At 34.6% G+C, this 22,598-nt stretch overlaps 1 protein-coding gene across 1 annotated transcript in view; it reads right to left on the bottom strand.

Annotated features, from left to right (window-relative positions):
* The window catches only part of CWC27 (CWC27 spliceosome associated cyclophilin), a 195,651-nt gene that overhangs the window by 85,732 nt on the left and 87,321 nt on the right, over positions 1–22,598 (bottom strand). Inside the window, exon 11 of the mRNA XM_027605258.1 lies at positions 6,683–6,786. Within this exon, the coding sequence (XP_027461059.1) occupies positions 6,683–6,786 (104 nt within the window). The remainder of the gene's footprint in view (positions 1–6,682; positions 6,787–22,598) is intronic.

The following is a 22,598-nucleotide window of genomic DNA, read 5'->3' as shown; positions in this document are numbered from 1 at the left end:
TTTTATTATTGAAAGACATTGTTAAAAATATAGCATGCTTTCTGGAACATGAAGGTAGTGACATGTATTTAATAAAATTTTACTTTAAGAGACTGATTATCCTGGCTACAGAGGGAGTCTTTATTTTTTTAGGACTTCTAAGAAATGAAGTATTCCATATAACTGAATATTTCAGAAAAGAGAATCTTTAATTGAGTAAAATAATTTAAAAATATTTTTTCTTTTTACCAGTTAGATTACAATCATTGCCCAATCTCTGCCTTACTAAACAATAATAAGTACTGTCTAAACTTTTCTTAATTGAATGAGCATCAATAACTTTAATACTAACATGCTCTCCAAATATAATGAAGTACAACAAATCCATAATATTCCGCTCCTATTAGTAACTGTGTTTTGTTACTTACTGTCAAGTGGTCGGCTATCACCTCTTGCTGCTGCCAGAATGAATGTCCCTAGCTGCGCCTTTCTCACTTTTTTTATTTTTAATTTTGTTTAAGTCTGGTAAAATAGTGGGTGAGCAAGATCCATAGGCCAGCCCCTATCCTGGCTTTTCTTTTGCTTATTTATTTTCTAACTCTTGAAGTATACTTCATATACCATAACATTTCCCCTTTTAAAGGGTACTGTCCCTCACTTTTATTATTCTTTCATCTGTTCTGAACTTAGAACTGGATAATCAATTTATTAGTACCATGCACAAAATAAGAATAAATAGAGTATTACTGATGGCTGGCCTGAGAGGCTTTCTATGAGTCAATTGCAAATATACTTTTACTTTTCTATGTAAATAACATTAAAAGTTGGCATAAAGATTAAGAGTAGACTGTGGGAAAAATAGGCTTGATACTTACAGTCTCCAAGAAAAAAATGATGACTGAAGTACCTGACGAAGTTAAGTGCTTTGGAAAAAAGTACCAGTTTGCTTAGTGAGAAGAATGAATTCTACATGGTATTAGGCACAACACAGAGCTAACATTCCAAAAGAGCTTCAGTGTCTTATAAAAACCAAGATTAAGCTAGTTTAACATCATATGTTAGATAGATGAAAAGCAGTCAAAAACTATATACTTTTACAACCTATCAAGCCTGAGGGGCCCTAGTCTGACTTAATCCAGTGTTAAAAAGAGAGTCTGACAAAACTTGAAATGGCCTGGTGCAATTTGAGAGGTACACAACACCCCAGGGATGTGTTCATGAAGAGGTTTTAAAATTCTTACTTGATTTACAAGCTCAGATTGCCCTTCCTCCTCTAACTTCTGGCACTAGTTGGAGAATACGTATTGTGTGAAGAGGATCTGATACCTTATCTCTCTAAAACTGATTAGAGAGTATGTCCAAACCTGTATCTCTATGTGTGACTATGTTCAGTTTGGTACTAGTTTTGGTATGATGAAACTCAAAGAAACCTGGAAAGGACTTAGAAATATAATTCAATGAAAAAGATTATATAGTTTATTAAAGAATCTGACAGAACCAATATAGGAAGCCAACTCTATCTCCGATTAACTATCAACCTTATTCAAAATTGGTATGAAAACCCGATGCACAGGCCTGGATGATTTACCCTGGGACTAAAGAGACTCCCCGGCTGTAAATAGGATTGTTCTGCAGTACATTTCTTCTGACATTGCTGGTATCTAAAGTATAATACCACATTCCTTCTTTACCTAAAACTGGGGTGTTAGAACCTACTGCAGACTCTGTATTCAACTGAGAATACATCCTAACTGTTTTGAATTTTAAAGTCAAATTTCACGCTATCATAAAAAATTCTAATTGTAGACTAAAATAATGGCTTTATTCCTCAATGTTCTGTTTTTTTTTTCATTTAGTGAAGCCTTTTTAAATATGTATATGAAGCCTTTAAACGTATTTAGATGGCAAACCAATGGCAAAAATTATGAGGGCATATTTATGGAATGCTTTTCTTATATAGAGGTATAATCATATTTGTTACCTGAAAATATCCTTGTGACATGAGGAATAGCAGACTTTGAGCTTTCCTGGGAAGACTGAAGAGAAAATGGATGGTCCTATATACATTTTTACTACATAGAGAAGCTCTGTTTTACATTGGTTTTCAAAAGATTAAAAGGTTGGCTTAGTTGTAAGTATATGTTTTTTTACTAGGGCAGAGATGTCAGGAGGTTTTTGGGTTATGAATTAATTCTTGAGGGGGGGCAGCTTTGTTGAGGCATGGCTGGTATGTAAAAGAGCTGCACTTGTTTGGACATGTATAGTTTGATGCGTTTGGATATGTGCCTATACCCATGGCACTATCATCACAATAAGGTAATATCAAATAGCAATATAATTAGGATTGTTCAACTGTATGAGACCTAAAGTATTTATTGATGTAAAAGCAATGAAAGTATTTTATTTTTTGTCATAATGGAATTTAAGGAGTTAATAAAAAGGAAATACTTAACAGTAAAACATAAAAATAGGAATAGCACATTTTATTTATCTTCTATTTATATAGAGAGAAACAGATGGGTCCTGATTCTAGAGTAACTTGCCCAAGGTGATGAGAGAGATTTAGAAGCACAGCTAGGGTTAGAACGTAAGCTCCTGCTGTCTATACAAACCTGGCTGAGGGTCTGGCCCAAGAAACTGGGTAAAGATGATCAAACCAAAGGAATATTACTCTCTGATCAAAGGAGATCTCATAAAATGACAGAAGCCCAAATAAAGTGTCACATCTATTAGAACACTTGGCTAAATGCTAAGTGGGAGGCCTCCATTCACACCAGAAGGCCAAAACTGGGTTGACTAAAGCACAGGCATTAGAATACAAAGCTTTTTTGTTCTGATGGGTTTCTTCCCAAGTACTTTTAATCTGAGGATGTTACATTAAATTCTAAGTCAGCAAGTGTTAGCCAGATAACTTCAAAAAATCAGGAAATAATACTACTGGATGCTTTACTTAAGCATGTAGACAAGCTTACAACCCTTTTAACAAAGAATATGATTATGTAAATGTAATTGTGAAAGCACATGAAAGGAATATTTATTTTGAAATTTTGATTTATGTTGTATTTATATATAGCTATATTGATGACAGGCTTTAACTGCAACTAACACAGTATTAAAATTCAAAATTTCCATTTGTAGGATTTGGATAGGACAAAATGGAACCAGAAATAGCTGTATTTTTCTCCTTACAAATTTAAAATTATTTTTATATAGCACTGTAAATTTATTAAAGGTCTTCTCATTATGTAATTTACTTCTTACAAGAACCTTGAGGGGTACACAAAGCATTTTCTACCTGGATTTATAGTAAGAAAATGGAGTCACACAGGCTTAAATAACTTCACTGCTAGTAACTGGACTTAAAAATCTTAATACATTCCTGTTTATTTTTTGAGAAGATATAATAGTCTAAAGTATTCTTATAACTTGTAGTGTTATATACAACAAGCACTTACTATTACTATCAAAATTACTATTAAAAATACCAAAATTAATATATTTTTAGTCTCTCTATATTAGCAGATGTGGTATATGCATCCAGATGGAAATTCATTTGGAAGATAGGTCTATATCACACAACAGTTTACACACCAAAATATCTAAAAGACTTCTTTTTTATATCGATTATCTCCTTCTAAGTTTATTGGCAATATACTATATCTAGAAATTTAGTTTCTAGATACACTATATAATATTCAAAAGACCAAATCATCCAGAGTTGTGACACTACTCAGATAATTTAGTCTTGGATTAAAATAAAATGTTTAATAAAAGCCAGATATGCAGCCATATAGCCCAATCAAGAAATCTTTCCTGAATAGGTTCAGCTGATGTATGAAGTTATAGAGCCAAAGTCAAATAATACTTTCAGCTTCTTTCCCTGTGATGATCTTACTATGAAAATGCTTATGAGAACCTTTGGATCTGTTCCCAGAGTTTATATAGTTCTAACCATGGAATATCTTTCAGCTGGGAAGATAGGCTAAGTTCTGACATTCAGGGATGCTTAAAATTCTACTTTGTTTCCAAAATGCTGTGCAGTGAGATGTCTCATGGTGTCATTTTTAATCATGGGGCAAGAAGGAAAACTAGACTTAAAAACTCCATAGAAACATGTGAATTTCAAACATAATGCAGTGTTTACTGAAATTCACAAATCTTTCATAATATACAATTTTTTAGCATCAGCCATACTAGTCAATTTATAAAGGTAAAGTAAGTTTAGAGGAAATACAATTCCAAGAAAAAGGTAATTCATAATGCATCATAGATAGGGGCTAAAAGCAAATTTTTTCAGTATTCTAATAAGATGGTGATAAAACAATATTGCTTCTAATAGCACTGTAAAATTATGAGAATCAAAATAAAAAGACTGACTTAGTGTCTAGATCTTGGTTTCTTATTGCCAAATACAATGGAAAACGAGCACTTCTTGGAGAAGTGGTTAATTTCAGGCCTGGAGAGGGGAAAACGCAAGATCAACCTGGAGCACCTTGTGCTTGAAAGTAAAAATGTGCTCAAAGTTGGGAGCAAGTTGCAAAGACACAGGAGCCAACCTGAAGGAACTACTAATGACCAATTCCGGTACTATATGAGCAACAAAATAAATAATGATAGTTTGGGATTATAACACATAGAACAAAATAAATATTCAACAAGCCCAAATTGATGTAAATAAATAAATTCTAATAAGGTCTGTAGTCAATAGTAATGTATCAACATTAATTGCTTGGTTTTAATCACTGTACTACGGTTATATAAGACCTTAACATTAAAAGTATATGGGAACTCTGTAACTTTTTTGTAGGTCGAAAATTATTTAAAAATAAAACAATCAAAAATAAATTAATAAAATGCCCCACTTTTTGTGGAAGCTAAGTTTAACTGGCATTCAGATTTAAGGAAAATCCAGGTATTTCTAGAAGATATAAGCAACATTAAATTCAGAAAAGTAATTACTAATATAATTCTCTAATTATGGTATAAAAAAGGTTTTAATGTGGCTAATTTTCTCATAAATAGACTGAAATAAGCTCTAGAAGAATCTTCTCTTTCGTGTTAAGAAATCATTCTAAGATTCAAACCTTTCTTTAATTGCATTTAATATTTCAAAGGCAGATTAATAAATTAAAACAGCACTGCTTATATCTAATATAAGCCTTAACTGTAGAGCACTAGTACAGTAATTATGTTATTTCCAATCCTCTCACTCCTAGATCATAAACTACAAAGGCAAGAACCATCCATCTCTTGCCAACTTCATACCTCTGGCCCTGCATGGTTCTTGAGACATGGGCATACTAATAATTATTAGCTCAAAAATGAATTGAAAGTTCAAGTAAAAGCTTTTCTTAGTTGAAAGGAATTACTTTCATGTATTTAAAATGCTTTTAATTATAAGGAACAATACTCTGGGAAAATTATGTCTAAACTTAAAAATAAAATAACCCTCACTATACTTCTTTCAAATCTCAGTATTGCCAATATAGCTTGTTTCTCTTCTGGGTTATACTTTACTTACATGACCTAGTCATATGTAAGTTTATCCTTTCTTTCAAATTCAGCTTGTAATTTGTGTCATTACAGTGAGTTAATTTTTTAATAGTTTCATTCAAATATATTTCAGTGACTTTGAATTCTTCCTGAAGTACCTGCCTTTATTTACTATAATAGTCAGTGGGGGATATGATGCAAATAATCTAAGAACTATGTCCTTTAGATAGTTACGTGGTATTACTTTTGCTACTTAAAGTCAATACTAATGCCTATGGCCAAAAGCTGTACCAGTGTTCTGTATTAGAATATGTACTCTTTAAGGCTAGATGTGGCATCTTATTCTTTGATATATCTCCAGTGAACTGTTACAGAATCTGGTAGGTAAAAGTACTTCTTGGTGTCCAAAAAGCAGGAGAATATAGAAGACATATGCATAAAGCAGATTTGTTAAGCCAAATTAAGTACTTATTATTAAAGCCAACAATAAAATTTCTGATCATGTTCACTGGATCTACAGTGTAATTTATTATTGTGAAAAGAAAACAGAGGGCTCCAATCTGTTAATTTGGAAATTGGACATTACATGTTTTATAGCTGAAAGTTTTAAACTAAAGATCATCAGTGAAATAGCTTTTTAAAAGCCCTTTTAGCTTCATAAAAATCATAGTAAAATGAAGAACACATTTAACCTGTATAAATAGCAGGGTATTATTTTGGTTGGACTTTGATCAGCTTTATTAGTATTTTAGATTTTCAGTGTCTTAACATAAACAAAAAAACAAAAACAAGACTTTATATTTCATACTATTCAAACCAATGCACAAACGTTTACAAGTGCCAAACATAGGGCCTAAATGCTTTTCTTAATGTTTTAAAGGGTATACAATATAAAAAATGAACATTCCATTCTTGCGTACTCCGAGATAGGTGTTACGGTATTTAAGTTTTGTCTGATGTCAAGTCTGTTAGTTTTCATCAAGCTTTTTAGAATAATGGTTATGATCATGTTTGCCTGAATTTACTTCTTAGACAAAATCCTAACTAGAAATTTTTTTTATTGGTTAACTATCCAAAGAAAGTATTAAAAAATAAAAAAGCAAAACTCAGGAAGGAAGGAGGAGGGAGAGTGGAGAAAAGGAAGGAAGAGGAGATGGATGGAAGAAGGAGATGTACCAAGGGAAAAGAAAAACCTGATAAATACCCTTACCTTCACTTTTCTTTTCTGCTTGTTTTGCTGCATTTTCTACTTTCTTTTGTTTTGCTGCTAAGAGTTCCCGCTTTAACTGTCTTGCTTCTTTTCTGAGCTCGTCACTGTAAAACAAAAACAGTTACGTAAATATATAACACACTGAAAGAGAAAACTGCTTAGCAAAAACAGGATTATTGGTTTTCAGGTACACTAAATCTCTAAGAAAAACAAAATAAATAATGTAATACATTTTGTTTCTTACATGTCTATTGTGGTATGGAAACATAGCTGAGGGATATTTTAAAAGCTGCAACTTTTCATAATAGCAATATAATATGAATTACCTATAAAATATACTCCCTTTCAAATATATCAAACGGAATAAATAAGTGATAAGTGACCCACTGTTCTCCTTCTAATTCAGCTGTGAATTTAACATTCTAGTTCCAGTTTAATAAATCATGGAGATTCTGAATCAAAACAAAATTTTAAGAGAAATTCTATTCTCTAAACCTGTATATACACAAAAAGATGTAGCTTTAAAACTTGATGAATTCCTGAACTGGCACCAGTAGCTACCATTTATTAAGCAATTACATGCTAGGTGCAGTGCTAAAATGCTTTAAACTGAATTTTTAAAATTCAATTTTTAACTCATATAATACCACAATTTGGCAAATAATTTCCTCTTCTGTGAAACCTAGCAGGCTGCGGTATTCTGATGATTAAATACAATCATATATTAAAGGTAAACTGCGATGTAAATACTGACTTCACTACAAGTTGCTACGTGACTAGTTTCTACAAGCCAGTTTTAGGGCAGATTCACATTCATGTGCTTGGTACCCATGACGTGAACCATTAGGGTCACTTGTGACCAGTCAAAACTTTGCATTTCACAACTGTGAATATCAGGCATCCACTCTATTTCAATAGAAAGTTAAAATGGATAACAGATACTCAAAGAACATTGTAAATCTGAGTAGGTAACAAGTCTGGAAAAGGTCTAAAAGAAATCCAAGCCAAGCTTTTGTGAAATCTTAAGTCTAAATAGTTCCATACTATGATTCAACCTTTGTGCTTCTTCTTGATCCCCAAATCTTATACTTTTTTTTCCCCTTTTAAAACACTGTCCCGTATCAGTTACCAAACTGATAGGTCTTACAATGTGCACAACTCAGTTCTTTTTACCTTTATCAAACACATATAGCTATATTTTCTATCTGCTTTGCCTCCAAGATCCTGAATTCTGAAACTTCCCTTTCTGATCAAAATCTACTACCTTTTTAACTTTCTCAGTCTTTCATTCCTATTGAACCTGTGCTCACTTACGTAATAATGAAAGCCAACACCTTCCTAGTTCATGATCCATCAGCCCTATTCTTACCCACCTGGCACTCTAACCCTTCTAGATGATACGGTCAGTTATTTCACTGATATCCTCACCAGCACCTTTAATTTTCTTGACTTGTTTGTCCTTATGAATATATCATAATCACCTAGAAGAATTTGTTCACAACATGCTCCAGGAGACAAACCTCTAGAGAATATTATTTTGTTAGATGTTGAGATGTTGCCTGGGAATTTGCCCTTGTAACAAGTTCCCCAGGTGATTCCAATATGCATTCAGGTTTGGGATCCAGTACATTAGGACCGCCCTATAGCACTTATCTTCTCTTCCTTACAACTCCAAGCACTCCTACTTCACTGATCCTTTCATTCAGCCAACAAACATACTCAAATTTCCCTGGACTCTGCTCCAATCAAGTGATGATTATCTTCACCAGTGGACTCCTTCCCTGAAAGAACAGTTTATGTATAGAGTCTACTTTCTCAACCTCGGACTTCTTAATCTCTTGCAATCTATCCTTCTTATACTCTACTGAAACTGCTTCTCTATCAACCAAATTCAATGGTCTTTTCTCAGGCTGCCTTTTCCTCTTTGGCTTCTCTATCATTCAATGACATTACTCACTCCTTCCTTCTTGAAATTCTATTCTAATCAGACTATGTATCACTTTAGAGTCTTGATTCTCCAATTCTTATTGTCCTAATTACTTGTTCTGTTCTCAGCCTGTAACGTTTTTCTCATTTCCATATCCCGTACACTGGCATTCTTATCTAATCTCATAACATCAAATATCACTTTTATATATGTTATTTCCAAATATGGGTGTTTTGTCCTGATTTTTTGGTCCTGCATTTCTAACTATCCATTACAAATCTCCATGTACATTAGTGCTGTACAATAGAATCATAAGGTAAGACATATGCAATTTTAAGTTTCTTGGGAACCACATAAAAAAAGATAAAAGGAAACAGGTTAAATTAATCTTAAGAACTTATTTTAACTCAGTAATTTAGTATGTCCAAAATATCATTATTTCAACATGCAACCAATATAAAAATATTAATACAATATTTTACATTCTTTTTTGTATTAAATGTTCTAAATCTGGCACAGGACATCTCAGTTTAGCCACATTTCGAGGGCCCAGATCTAGATGGATAGTGGAGGCTAGATGCTGCATAATTACAAACTATGTTCAAACTTGAAGTCATCTCTTCCTTGCCCAAGTCTGTTCCTTTTCTGGAAGTCTCTGTTTGATTGTGGAACCATTTTCCTCCTAATGACCAGACTTTAAACTTCCTCTGGGACTGTTCCCCCGCCCTTTCACTGAATCACTGTCGAAGTATGTCATTTTACAATCTCTCTCATATATAGCTACTCCTCTTGACTCTCAACATCAATGCCTAGTTTAGGCTCTCATCATGTATTCCTCAGATAAATGTAATTACTTCCTATTTCTTGAAGTTATTTGAGCACAGGGAATAGCAACCACATCTTTGCTCTATCCGCTAAATACCATTATCTTTTTATTATACTATTTTTTAAAAATTTTAATTTGGTAAGTAATTCAGAAATTTAGATGTTTTCTGAATACTAAGGTCTTTGAGGAAAAGACTATTTTGAAAGTTGAATAGGAAATACTGCATGATGGCTGAACAAACTAATTATGAGAGTAATTTGAAGTATGCAAAATATGAGAGGCAATGACAGTATATACTGTTGAAGAGGCAGTAAAGCACAATAATCAAAAGGATTAACTTTGAATTCAGAAAGCCCTGATTTAAAGGCTAACTATCTCTTATTATCTGAGTGATCTAAGAACAATTCCTTAACTTCTCTGAGACTCAGTTTCTTCTTCAACTACAAAATGGGGGTAAGATATTTAAAATATTGGGCACCGAATACATGTTCAACAGATGGTAGCTATTATTATTTAGATCATGTTTAAAATAGCACTACAGTTAAGGATTGTTTGTGATGTAGGAATATTTATTATGTTATTTACTATAAATAAATGTTACGTCTATTACATATGGAGATTAACTCTGTTCATAATTTTTATAAAGGGCAATGAATGCATAATGCCAGCTTCTAAAGATCTATCCTTAAATAGTCAAAGACTTGGATGCACTATTGAAGTAGCCATAATAACATACAAATTAAATAAGGATGAATACAAACTCAAAAAAGACAAAGTGAGACAGAGAAGGGAAGGTCTATAAGATTATTAAAAATTGCTTCATTATACTGGATTTTTCAAGTGATTCAGAATTTACAACATTGTCAAAATCTTCCAGACTACTGAAACAACACTGTTTGTTGGTACTTGTGGAATCCATAACTCCTGGAATGAAGTGAAAGTTTTTAAACTAGTTCTTAGGTCACAGTCTAATTTTAGGGTTCCCAATCTCATATTCTCTGGAATATAATCTTATCTACTGGCACTAGAATATATTTAAATGTGTTAAAATGAGAATAAAAATTGTAAGCCTGGAATACATGTCACCTTATACTGCCAAATTAGGGGCTTGCTTTAGTCCAGGCAGCATCTTTTTGTCCCCAGAGCCTAGCTTCTGTTTGTAGGATAAAGGAAATGGCTTCTGGGGTGCCTGAGTGGCTCAGTCGGTTAAGCATCCGACTCTTGATTTTGGCTCAGGTCATGATCTCAGCGTCCTGGGTTCAAGCCCCACATCAGGCTCTGTACTCAGTGGGGAGTCTGCTTGAGGATTCTCTCTCCCTCTTCCTCTGCTCTCCCTCCCACCCCCATTCTCTCCCACTCTCAAAAAAAAAAAAAAAGCCTTCTGTAAAGTGCTATTAACTCTGAGCTAATTCATTTTTTCCCTAATAAGTATGTTTCTAATTTAAATTCATTTGGGTTTTAATATGGTTTGTATGATATCACCATTATCCACCAGATAATTCTGCATTGTAATATTTTTTTATCTGGTCCAATGGAAGAAAGAATTTCTTTAAAGAAATCAGCCCAATAAAATATCAACAGCCTAGAAATTACAGTAGCCTTTATATATTTAGTAACAGGAAAGAAATTACTAATTTATTCAATAACTTCTGGAGCATCTAATATCTGTACAGTACCATTCTGAGTGATGGCACAGAAATCAGGGTGAATAAGGAGGGAAAGGAACCTAACCTAGCTAGATTCTTTAAATCAGTCACCTCTGTTACCACTTAATCTTCTCAATAACCTGTGGTATGGGCATTTAACAGATAAGAAGTCTGAGGCTTGTGGAGATTAAATACTTAGCCTGATGTCACACAATCTATCAGTAGCTGATAGAGGTCCAAACTAAAAATGGGATTGTCTGTATTCTTTACATTATAGTACACTAATACCTTGAGAAAATCTCCAAGGAGCCTAAATTCCAAGGAGGGACATAAATCTTGTACATAAATAAATAATAACAGTACATAATAAAAAGTGGAGACCTGCCATGACAAAGAAATGACTGAAGCATTTTGCAATTCATAGACGAAAAGATTACAGTAGGCTAAATAAAGGATGGCTTCACAGAGGAGGCATTTGACCTGAGCCCTGAAAGATGAATAGAAGTTAACTACCCATGTGGAGATAAAGTGAAGAGGCACCTAAGCAGTGTGTTTAAGTCAAGACAGGAGGGCGGGGAAACACAGGGTGGGTGTTAAAACATTATGCTATAGCATAAATATTTATAGGGATTGGGGCTAGGAAGAAAAGACAGAGCTAGGAAGAGAATCTGGGACAGAGTGTAAATGCCAAGCGTTTATGAGTGACCAGGTGGGAATATTTTCCTCCAATTTCTCTACAGCTTTGAGCTTTCAATTTTTTTTTAACATCCAATTTCTCACCTGCTCTTATTGCTTCATTTTACCTACTATCCACCTACTTTAATACCTTACTAGTAACCCATACACTCTTTAAATTGCTGTCTTAGAAAAAGTAACTTATGACTTCCTAATAACAAGTTTCAATGGCTTCCTTTTCGATGGTAACTTAGACCTTCATTAGAATCTTTCTTGACCACCTTACCTGTGACCTTTTGCAACCTCAGACATAGTGTCATGCCAGATCTTCTACATTTCTAATATTCTGTCTCTGTTTCCATTGGGTTCTACTCTTTGACCTCTGCTCCTCAAGTTTAGGGGCTTCTCAGTAGCCGAGTCAACCCTCTCTTTTTCTCTTTAGATTTCAACCACATTCAGGACTTCAATTCCATCTATCTTGATGCACTCAGTGTATAAAATCAAGACTGTTAGACTGATGCTCTTTATATATTTCCACTTTCAAGCTTAAATAACATTTCTAACTGCCACATGGTTACTTCCATTAGATAGTCCACAAGTGCATCAAATTTACCATTTTAAAAGTCAGAGTGATCATTTTGGCTTCTCAAAAAACATCCCCTTGTTTCTGTCTTTCCTACCTTTGACCACCAGAATGCTGGCTGTCAGGCCCACCTTCTACTATTACTCCCTTATTATAGCTGACTAGTGGTCACATCCTTCCTTTGCGAAGTCTCTTCCTTTCTGTAGTCAGTGACAGTTGTTCAGATTTTCACAACTGCACTATCACACCAGCCCGCCCACCTGGCCTGTGTGCCTTTGGTTTGGCCTTTCTTCCATTCATTTAGCATACTTACACCATACCCTGTAATTCTACTCCCCTAAAGTTCATAACTCCCCAAATCCTACTCAAGTGTGCACTACTTTGTTTCCCAAGCATCTGAGTCCCTCGCGTTAGCTACCTTCAAACTACTTTTTCAACCTCATCTCTCACATATCCTCCACAGTTACTCTAAATTTTAGCCAAAACATACCAGTCACCAGTCATAATTATGTTGGTGAACTTTCAGCTTCAGTACACATATCCCCTTGTTCACACTATTTCCATTTTACCTAAAATGGTCTTTCCTCCCTATTTCCATCTACTAAAATTTCCCTCAGCTTTCAGTACATTATGGAGAAAGTGGCACCTGAGCACAGCATTGGGGCAAGGTTGCCAGCCTCATTGAGCCTTAGGTTTCTCATCTATAAATTGTGGCTGTATTCAGCATATGTATTTTAACAAGGCTGATGCAAAGATTAAGAATGAGTCAGAGTAAGAGCACTATCAGGTGCTTAGAAGGCAGGGTTTCTTAATGACAAATATACTACAATAAATTCATGACTATTAAATTACATAAGCAATTTAAATAATTAAAACTTTAAATAAAAATTAATCATTTTAGTAAAAATTGATGGTAAGATGATACTAAGTGCTACACTATTAAAAGCATCTACTCTAATGTCATTGATGGGTTGTTTTTTCTTTTTAAATCTAATGCCCATTTCAAAGATTAAACAAAACATTTTGGTAAAAACAGAGACATGTTTGTCAAAAGACCTAGACCCAACATCATGATATGGCCACAAGCAATTAATCCATCTTCTTTGCCTCAGTTTTACCATCACTCAAGTACATTCTGAGCAAGGTCAGAATCATTCTATTTCAACTTCTTTGTATTAAGGATCTTAAAACCCAGTACTGAAGGAAATGGTGAGATGCCACATATAGTCATTTCATCTTAGATACACAAAGGTGAAGTGTGAAGATAGTAAGAGATTTTTTTCAATATTGCCCAGGTCAGTAATGGAATTGTAAACATGATAGAGGCTCCTGATTCTTTATGTGGCTTCTCACTTAGTTTGCTAACTACTCACTGAGTGAACAGTACATTGAGAGTTGAATACCTTATTATTTTTTTAAAGATTTTATTTATTTATTTGACAGAGAGCTATAGCAAGAGAACACAAGCAAGGGGAGTGGGAGAGGGAGAAGCAGGCTTCCTGCTGAGCAGGGAGCCCGATGCGGGGCTTGATCCCAGGACCCTGGGATCATGACCTGAGCCAAAGGCAGACGCTTAATAATTGAGCCACCCAGGCGCCCCTGAATACCTTATTTTTAAGCTGAACTTTTTTTTATACAACAGAAGACATTATGAATAAGTAACTACACGGGAAAGTTTTTATAACTATAGTGTGTGTGCATTTTTATCAGACTGTATTACTTTATAGTAGTAGTAGAAAATCTTGCAATGTTTTAAATAGTGCAGCTTTTCAACTTGAGACTGAGGATTTAAAATGGCAACAATTATCTTGCATAATTTTCAGTCAGTTTTTATTTTTTCCCAGATGTTTTAAAAAAAGATTTTATTTGAGAGAGAGAGAGTGCACACAAGCGAGGGGACGGGCAAAGGGAGAGGGCGAGAGAATCTCAGGTAGACTCCCTGCTGAGTGCGGAGCCTGATGGTGGGGCTTGGTCTCACAATCCTGAGATTATGACCTGAGCTGAAACCAAGAGTAGGATGCTCAGTCAACTGAGCCACCCAGGCGCCCCCCCAGATGCTTTTCTCTTTTTCTTGTTTCCAGGAATGTGCCTTAGGAAAATTTTGAGTTATATCTGTTCTTTTTTCTTATGGCATGAGAAATACCATCTTAATGTTAGGGTGATTAACTCAAACACAGACCTTTTCTAACATTCACCTTCAAAAAAAAAAAAGACCTGACTGGTTGACATGCCTTTTTTTTTTTTTTTTTTGAGATTTTATTTATTTATTTGAGAGAGAGAAAGCACAGAGGGAGAAGGAGACTCCTGATGAGCAGAGTGCCTGATGTGGTACTCGATCCCAAGACCCTGAGATCATGACCTGGGCCGAAAGGAGAAGCTTAATCAACTGAGCCACTCAGGCACCCCATGTTTGACTTTTGAAAAGAACTCTAATCTATGAAAATGAAGTGGACAATAAATGAATTTGTTTAGAGACCTTATTAAGCATGCTGACAGCTAAACATATGTCCATTACAGATCATTGTTTCTGGGACCATAGATATAATACTTGCAGTTAGCTTAAGCCTGCTATTTCCCAACATCTGATAAGAATTCATAACACATGGAAATGATTGCAAAGCAAACAGTACACCCTTCATGGTTTTCAGTCTGCTGCTTTAATCACAAAGATACTGAATCTGTTTGTCATGAAACAACAGCTTGGCTGTTGATGAAATCATAAAATAGCCTATCAGAAGCATTAAAACTATAGATGTATGGTACGATTTTTAGGCTTATGGTATCATCAGCTGAAGTGGGGAATGGAGGTTTAGCATGGGCATCAGAAGGTATCATAATATGTTGTAGTTTATACATAATTGTGAAAATATATACATATATCCAGGAAATATCTAACCAAATTAAATCAGGGAAACCCACTGTATGTTTAAAGCTCTGCTTTACCTATTATCGGCAGTCTGGCCCTAGATAACTAGGTTAAATCTAAGTCTCGGTTTCTGCATCTTGAGATTTGAAAAATACTAAGGTTGTTAGAAATGAATACAACACAATTCCATTGAAATTGCTTAGCATACTTAACATGATGCTCAGAATATGTACTCAACATTAGTTTGCTTCTATTATCATTAGTTTTTCTCACCCCCACCACAAACACTATTTCTGTTTTTACTATTTACAGAATTAGTTACTGACCAACTGAGATCTCAAGCTAACTAAAGATTAAAATGGCAAATTCCTTCATTTTTCTCATGAATACATAGATTTCAAAAGCTTACTGATAAATTTTTGTATTTGATGCACTGCTTGGATTAAATACCACATGCAATGAAAATGAAAAATACAACAGTTTAAAACAACTAAAAATTACAAAATTCCCATATACTAATTCTGGTCACTAAGCACTTGGAACTGAACTGCTTATATTCTTCCATTATAATCTAGTTGAGAAGGTAAAGAACAAACAAGTCAACAAAGAGAAGTACATATACTTACAAATTCTATGAGGAAGGCTAAAGGAGAACCTACATTATTTTTAGTCTACGTGATCTTAGAAAGCATCTATCAAAAGATAAGGTTTAATCTGAGAGATAATGCTCTACATGTCCTTTACAATCTATTACACCAATACGTAAGAATAGAAAGACTGTAATTTGGAAAGAAGGAGGAGTCTAAATGCACCTACATACAGCCTTTAGAGAAATCTTACTCATTTCATATGAAAGATCACATTTATTTCTAAATAAAAAGTTTAGACATCTGATGTAGATTGCCATTAATTTTGTAAGATTTCTTTCAAATCTTAGAAAGTTTTATTCTTTTCCCAAACAGACTAAACAGTGAATACTGCACAAAATCATAAAATGTCCATAACAGTAGGTGATATTGCTATTCTGTCTAAACACATAGTAAGAAGTGCAGAATCAAACATGTTATTTTACAGCAAGACCTTGGCTTAGCTAATATTTCACACAAGTGGAGTAAATTTGTTGTGGCAGAAATTTGGTCTTTAGCCATATGTCTATTCCACAATCCAACTTTACAAATGATATTAACTCAATATGAAAAACATGAGATTTCCATTTCCAGTAAGGCAACATATGAGGAAACCTGAAAATTCTCTTGCAATCGAACACCTAGGAGAGCTGAATAAAGTACATTTTTAAAAAATATAATGAATGTATAACTTAGCTCTTTAAATACATAGCTTAGCTTGCTAAAAACCAAAAGGTTGAAAAACAAGAAGAGGACTGAGAACCAGAGCAAGAAGCATTGCAACTGTTACTGGGATACTCTGAGTTAAGTGTCTCAGTAACCTAGGACTGTGGGCTTTAACATGGGGTTTTAGTCATGAGGATCGAAGTAGTACTCCTACACATAAAATCTAAAGATTCTCTACTCATAGGAAAGGTGAGAATAAACACATCTACTAAAAAAAAACCAGGAAGACTACAAAGAAGATTGTCTCAGGTCCATGCAGGCTCTCAAGCTAATGAATATTTTCAGGATATCTAAGGAGTATTTTTAATTAAAACCACCAGTGACCTATTATACTCTATTGTGCCTGTTGGAACAAAAGGCAAATTATCTCTGAAGGAAGAAATCTTCAGTCAGATTTCAAAGGACTCTGAAGAGTTCTTAAAAAAAAAAAAAGCTCCAATAAAAAGATTTCATAATATACAAGGAAACAAGGCATTGTGAGAATCAGAGGACTAACAAGTAATAATAGAACCTGACCCTCAAAACTTTAGACTGCAAGAATAAAACAAGTATATTTATTATATGGAGATAATAAAAAATTGAATACAAAATCTACATCAATAACTGGAAGAATCAAAACAACTTTCAAAAGGGACAAATAGAATAGCTAAACTCAATGAACTACCGAATAGCTGGAAAAAAGGGATTGAGTGAATTAGATATATCTGAAGACAAACATAACACAGGATGCAAAACAGAAAAAAAATCAACAACTGTAGAGAGTTAAAAGAAATGGAAGACAGAATGAGAAAGTCCATTACAAGTGGAATTGCAGAAAGAGAAAACAGAAATGGGAATTGAGACAATAATGTCTGGGAATTTTCCAAAATTGCTCAAAAATATTAGTCTTTAGATTCAGGAAGCTCAATGAACTCAAGCAAGATAAATAAAAAGAAAATCCAAATGTAGACATGTAATAGTCAAAATGCAGAACACCACAAACTGATCTTAAAACAACCAGCATATGGGCACCTGACTGGCTCAGTCAGTTAAGCGTCCCACTCTTGGTTTTGGCTCAGGTCATGATCTCATGGGTCCTGGAAATCAGCCCTGTGTCAGGCTACATACTTGGCAGGGAGTCTGCTGGAAGATTCTCTCCCTCTGTCTCCCCTCTCCCCCCCACCCCCGCCCTGCATATGCTCACTCTCTCTCTCTCTCTCTCCCTCAAATAAAGTAAATGGATAAATCTTAAAAAAAAAAAAAACAAGGATAAATCACTTAAAATTAAATTCACCTTTTTCTTGGACAGAGCAAGTAGCCGGACATATTGTGAGAATAAAGTAGTCATGGACTTATGCAACATAAAATGATGTCTTTCATTATTGTCATGAAAGCAAAGAACAAATAATGGCTGGATGCTTAAACAAAAATGATTATGGTCCTAACTAGCTTAACTGTTTCAAGAATGCAAAATAATTGGTCAAAGTTAAGCTTGGGATATATTTCTACTAAAGTACTATAGAGTAGGTTCTTACCCATTTTCTGGCCTCTAATGCTGCCTTGAGTATAAAGCAGAAGACAAACCAATTACAGGTGTAGGATAAATGGGTGGGTCCAGGTGGTAGGAGTACTAGCAGCAGCAAGAATATAAAAGACCGAAGGGGATTTAGCTGATAGCAAATCTGAGTCAACACCATGATGTGACTGCCTGAAAGAGTGTGTATGATCATAGGTCTCATTAAAAGAAGTACAGGTTGCCCAATATGTATGTTACATCTTTTGTGACTGTTCCACAGTCCTTGAATATTCTGCTCTATTTTGTTCTTTGTTCCCCTAGCTTTTTGGTTTTCAAAGATTCTATTGATATATATCCTCTAGCTCAGAGATTCTTTCCTCTGTGTCCAGTCTACTAATAAGCCCATTCAAAGGTAGTCTTCACTTCTCTTACAGTGTTTTTGATCTGTAGGATTTCTTTTTGGTTCCTTCTCATCTTTCCTCATCATTTTGGTCTTCATCCCTCTGCTTACATTGCCTGTCTGTCCTTTCATGTGGTCTACTTTATCCAGTAGGGTTCTCAGCATAGTAATGATGTTTGTTTCAAGTTCCCGGTCTGAGAGTTCCAACATCCTTGCCATATCTGGCGCTGATGCTTGCTCTATCTCTTCAAATTGTATCTTTTGCCTTTTGGTGTGGCTTGTAATTTTTCCTGGTAGCCATTCATGATGTACTAGGTAAAAGGAACTGCTATAAATAGGCCTTTAGTAATGTGGTGGCGAGGTGTGGGAGGGGATGCCCTATAGCCCTATGATTAGGTATTAGTTTTTTAGTGATCCTATGCCTCTGGACTAGACTTCACAAATGTTTCTCAGGTTTGTTTTTGTTTTTGTTTTTTTGTCTCCCATTAGGTGGGGCAGGATGGCTACAGTGGACTGGAGTTTATATTTTCCTTCTCCCACATGAAAGGCTAGAGGAAACTGGAGTTGGGTGTTTCACTTCTGCCATAAGGAGGGCTAGAGCTAGAGGAAGTTGGCTATTTCCCTTCCCCCAGGTAAGTTAGGCTCTGATAATTCCCCAACAGGTTAGGCTCTAGTTAACTAGTTCTCCCTAAAGACAAGCAAGAAGAAGACCATATTTTGTTATATTTCAAAATGATTCCTCTTACCCTTCCTCTGGAGGAGGCACTAGGGGATTTTTCTGTTACATTTACTATAAGAACCTAGTTGAACTCTCAGAGGTAAACCTCACAATGTTATGGGGAGGCCTCCCTATGACTGTGTCACCCTGGAGTTTTTAACTCTCAGATTTGTCCACACAGAGCCTCTGGCAATTCATCAACTGTAGTTCAGGTTTCTCATCCAGCACTGTTCTTATGGCAGTTTCTCCTTGTGCTCAGGTAAGCTGCAATTCCCTGTGGTCACCTGTCTGTCTTTCCAATATTGGAGGAAGAAATGTGCCCTCTTTCCTCATGTCTGGTAGTGATCCAAGAAGAGGAAAAAGGCAAGGTTAAATAATTTTATTAAAAAAATATTTTTATTTTACTTGCATTTAACATAAAAATACTAAATGGAAGACTAAAAAATTTTCTAAATTTTATATAAATGTTTCTTTGTGTCAAGAGATTTCTTAAGAAATTCTTCCATTTTATGAAAAAAGGTTATAAAAATATTAGGAGAATGGAGTTTTTTTATTTTTTAATGACATTTTAGGCTGTACTGATTCACTTCCTGACCTAAAGGTTGAGGACATTAGTATACTTCATATTTTTTCCATTTTCCCTTCCTCCATTTTCCAATTTGGGTTAGTTATATTATTGTTTTTACATTGTCAATGTTCATAGCATTTATATGTAGAATTTTCACAGTTGTATAGTCTTAGTTTTATATGTAAATGATTTATTATTCACCACCATCTCTTTTTCTCCTAGTCCTGAGTTTAAGAGATGTCTGGAATAATACTCACTTTCTGTTAATAAAAGTTATTTCTGGATGTAGGTGTATTGTTGTTTCAGGTTTCCTATTTTCCTCTTGCTCTGATATACTCCCTTAATTTTTTATGAGTAGGCATTATTTTTACAAAAAAACTAAAGTCATTTAGAAAAAAATTTAATGAGCTACATTTATCACAGTATCTAACACTGTGATTCAATATGTAGTATAGGCTAAATAAATATAGGCATAAACTGAAGGAGAAATGGTATCAGAATACTAATCCTGGGAACCATCACAGAGGTGTGGAGGCTAGGGAAGAGAACTTTTATGAGAAGACATTTCAAACATAACCCAGAGAATAAAAACCACTAAGAACATTGCAACAGATAAAATAATATATACCAAAAAATTATGAGGTAATTTTTGTGGAGGTCATACTTAGTGGAAAATAAGCATTATGTAAATTATTTATTAAAGATTTCCCATTTCCCACAGTACTCTTGCTTTGCTAAGTTTGTTTTACTTACATCAAAATGACTTCAATATTATGTAAAAGTATGAAAATGTGAACAAATGATTTTAAGTAGAATACATGGTATGGATTAAATAAGGAAAGAAAGTGAGGCAGAAATTTTTTCTGGCATTCAGCTAGACTTTCATCAGCATGGATTAGAATGATATAAACTGCCTTCTAGAGGATCATAAGGTTTTATACAGTGTTTCTTTCACAAATGGAGTTGCAAGTAGGTGGTCCTTTTTAATCACTGAAACTTTTCCCATTTTAAGTTTAAGGACTGTTGGTCCTGCCTTTGTTATCTAATGCATGTAGAGACACTGAGGTCCCTCCACCTGCAAGACCCTTTTATGTGTCTCCTGGACCAGTTGTAATGAGGACAAAAAGTACATCATAAGCTTCCATTCTGCTCAAGAATGAGTCACACTATTTATTGTAGGTCTATAAAATCAAGTCTAATCCAAGTGTAGCCTTTCTGATAGTAACTAAAAGATGGTGGTGGTGATGATGATGATGATGATGATATTATATCTTATTTTTCTAATTTTAATTTCAGACTCTCTTCTCACTGGGTGGGTGGGAGTTCCCAAGTTCCCCAAGAAGTACTTTGCTTGCTTTTTCAAGACAGATGAGCCATTAGATAAATGGTGCTCTTACTTACTTGACTTTGAAGATTACCCTCCCTAACTGCCTAGTTTAATGAGCAAGCTTAGACTCTGAGTACAGATGCCTTCCCAAATCAAGTTCACTGCATCCTTTTGACCGTGGGACTCTGATTTGGCTTGCCATTAAGTCAATCTCCAACTAGAGTCAGGGTAACTTTTTCAAGCTCAATTTGACCTCACTGATTCCTTGCTACAGCACCCCTTGATGCTTAAAGTACATACTTATTAACTTTACTACAAGGTTCTTCATGGTCTCGGCTATGCTTTATTCTCTAGCTCTGTCTCTGGTGCCTCACCCCTTGCATGCATTCCACACATTCTAAAACCCCATTAGTTCTTCGAATGTATCATAATCCTTGACACCTACTCCTCGTGGCCTACAACACTCCTCTCTTTCACTTCCCTTCTACTTAGACCTCACATTTATCCTTCAGATCTCAGCTTCCATGTCACTTTCTCTGCAGAGACTTCAGAACTCCAATATTGGTACACAAGCTCCCTATGTTTATCCTTACTGTCACACTGACAATACCATATTTTAACTGCCTGTTACTTCTTTGTAATATCCACTAGTCCAATAAAACCAAGTCATTTTACTTTTATAACCCAAATAACCAGCACAGAATCTGACACATAAGCAGTATTCAGCACTCAGTAAATATGTCAAATAGTACACTAACACTAAAAAAATAAATCGTTTCTCTTAAGCACTGGCAAAATACATCAATGCTAAGTGTGTGAACACTTTAACTCAGCAATTCTAGGCATGCATTGTAAGGCACCAAAAGTGTTCAAGCATCTGAACAGATGCAAAATGTGCTGGCTGTTCACTACAACACTGTTTATAATGTGAAATGTCTATTTAAAATAATTAGACTACATAATAAAGACAAAGTATTATTTAATTTATATAGAATTGTACGTTTATGAATGTGTGCATGCCTACACATAAAAACAAAAATAGGGGTGCCTGCCTGACCCATTCAGAAGAGCCATGTGACTCTTGATCTCGGGGTCATGAATTCGAGCCCCACACTGGGTGTAGAGATAACTTAAATAAATAAACAACAAAAAAAAGATTTGAAAGGTTTACTAAAATGAACACAATGATTAGTTCTGTAGAGTGCAATGCCATGTGACAATGATTTTATAAATTCTAAATTTTGATTATAAAGATTAAGCTATTTCTGTTTAGAAAAAGAAGTTTCTTTTTTTAGGGGAATATTTCAAATGATTTCCTCTGAATATTAGTGGGAGGTACTATGATCCATTGTTCCTTTTGTACTCTTCTTTAAAAAAAAATTAAAACTAAGAAGTTAAACTTAATCAATTAAAAAATACTCGGACATCCAGGAAACCTAATGCATGATTTTTACTGACTTTTGATTTCTACAATGGTCTCACTGCCTAATCTTAAATATTTTAGAGTATTTTAGTAGTGTATAGTAAGTCAAG

Source organism: Zalophus californianus, chromosome 5 (assembly GCF_009762305.2).
Source record: "Zalophus californianus isolate mZalCal1 chromosome 5, mZalCal1.pri.v2, whole genome shotgun sequence".
In the NCBI taxonomy this organism is placed as follows: domain Eukaryota; kingdom Metazoa; phylum Chordata; class Mammalia; order Carnivora; family Otariidae; genus Zalophus; species Zalophus californianus.
The sequence above is the reverse complement of the archived record's forward strand: the minus strand, read 5'-3'. Positions and strand labels throughout refer to the sequence as shown.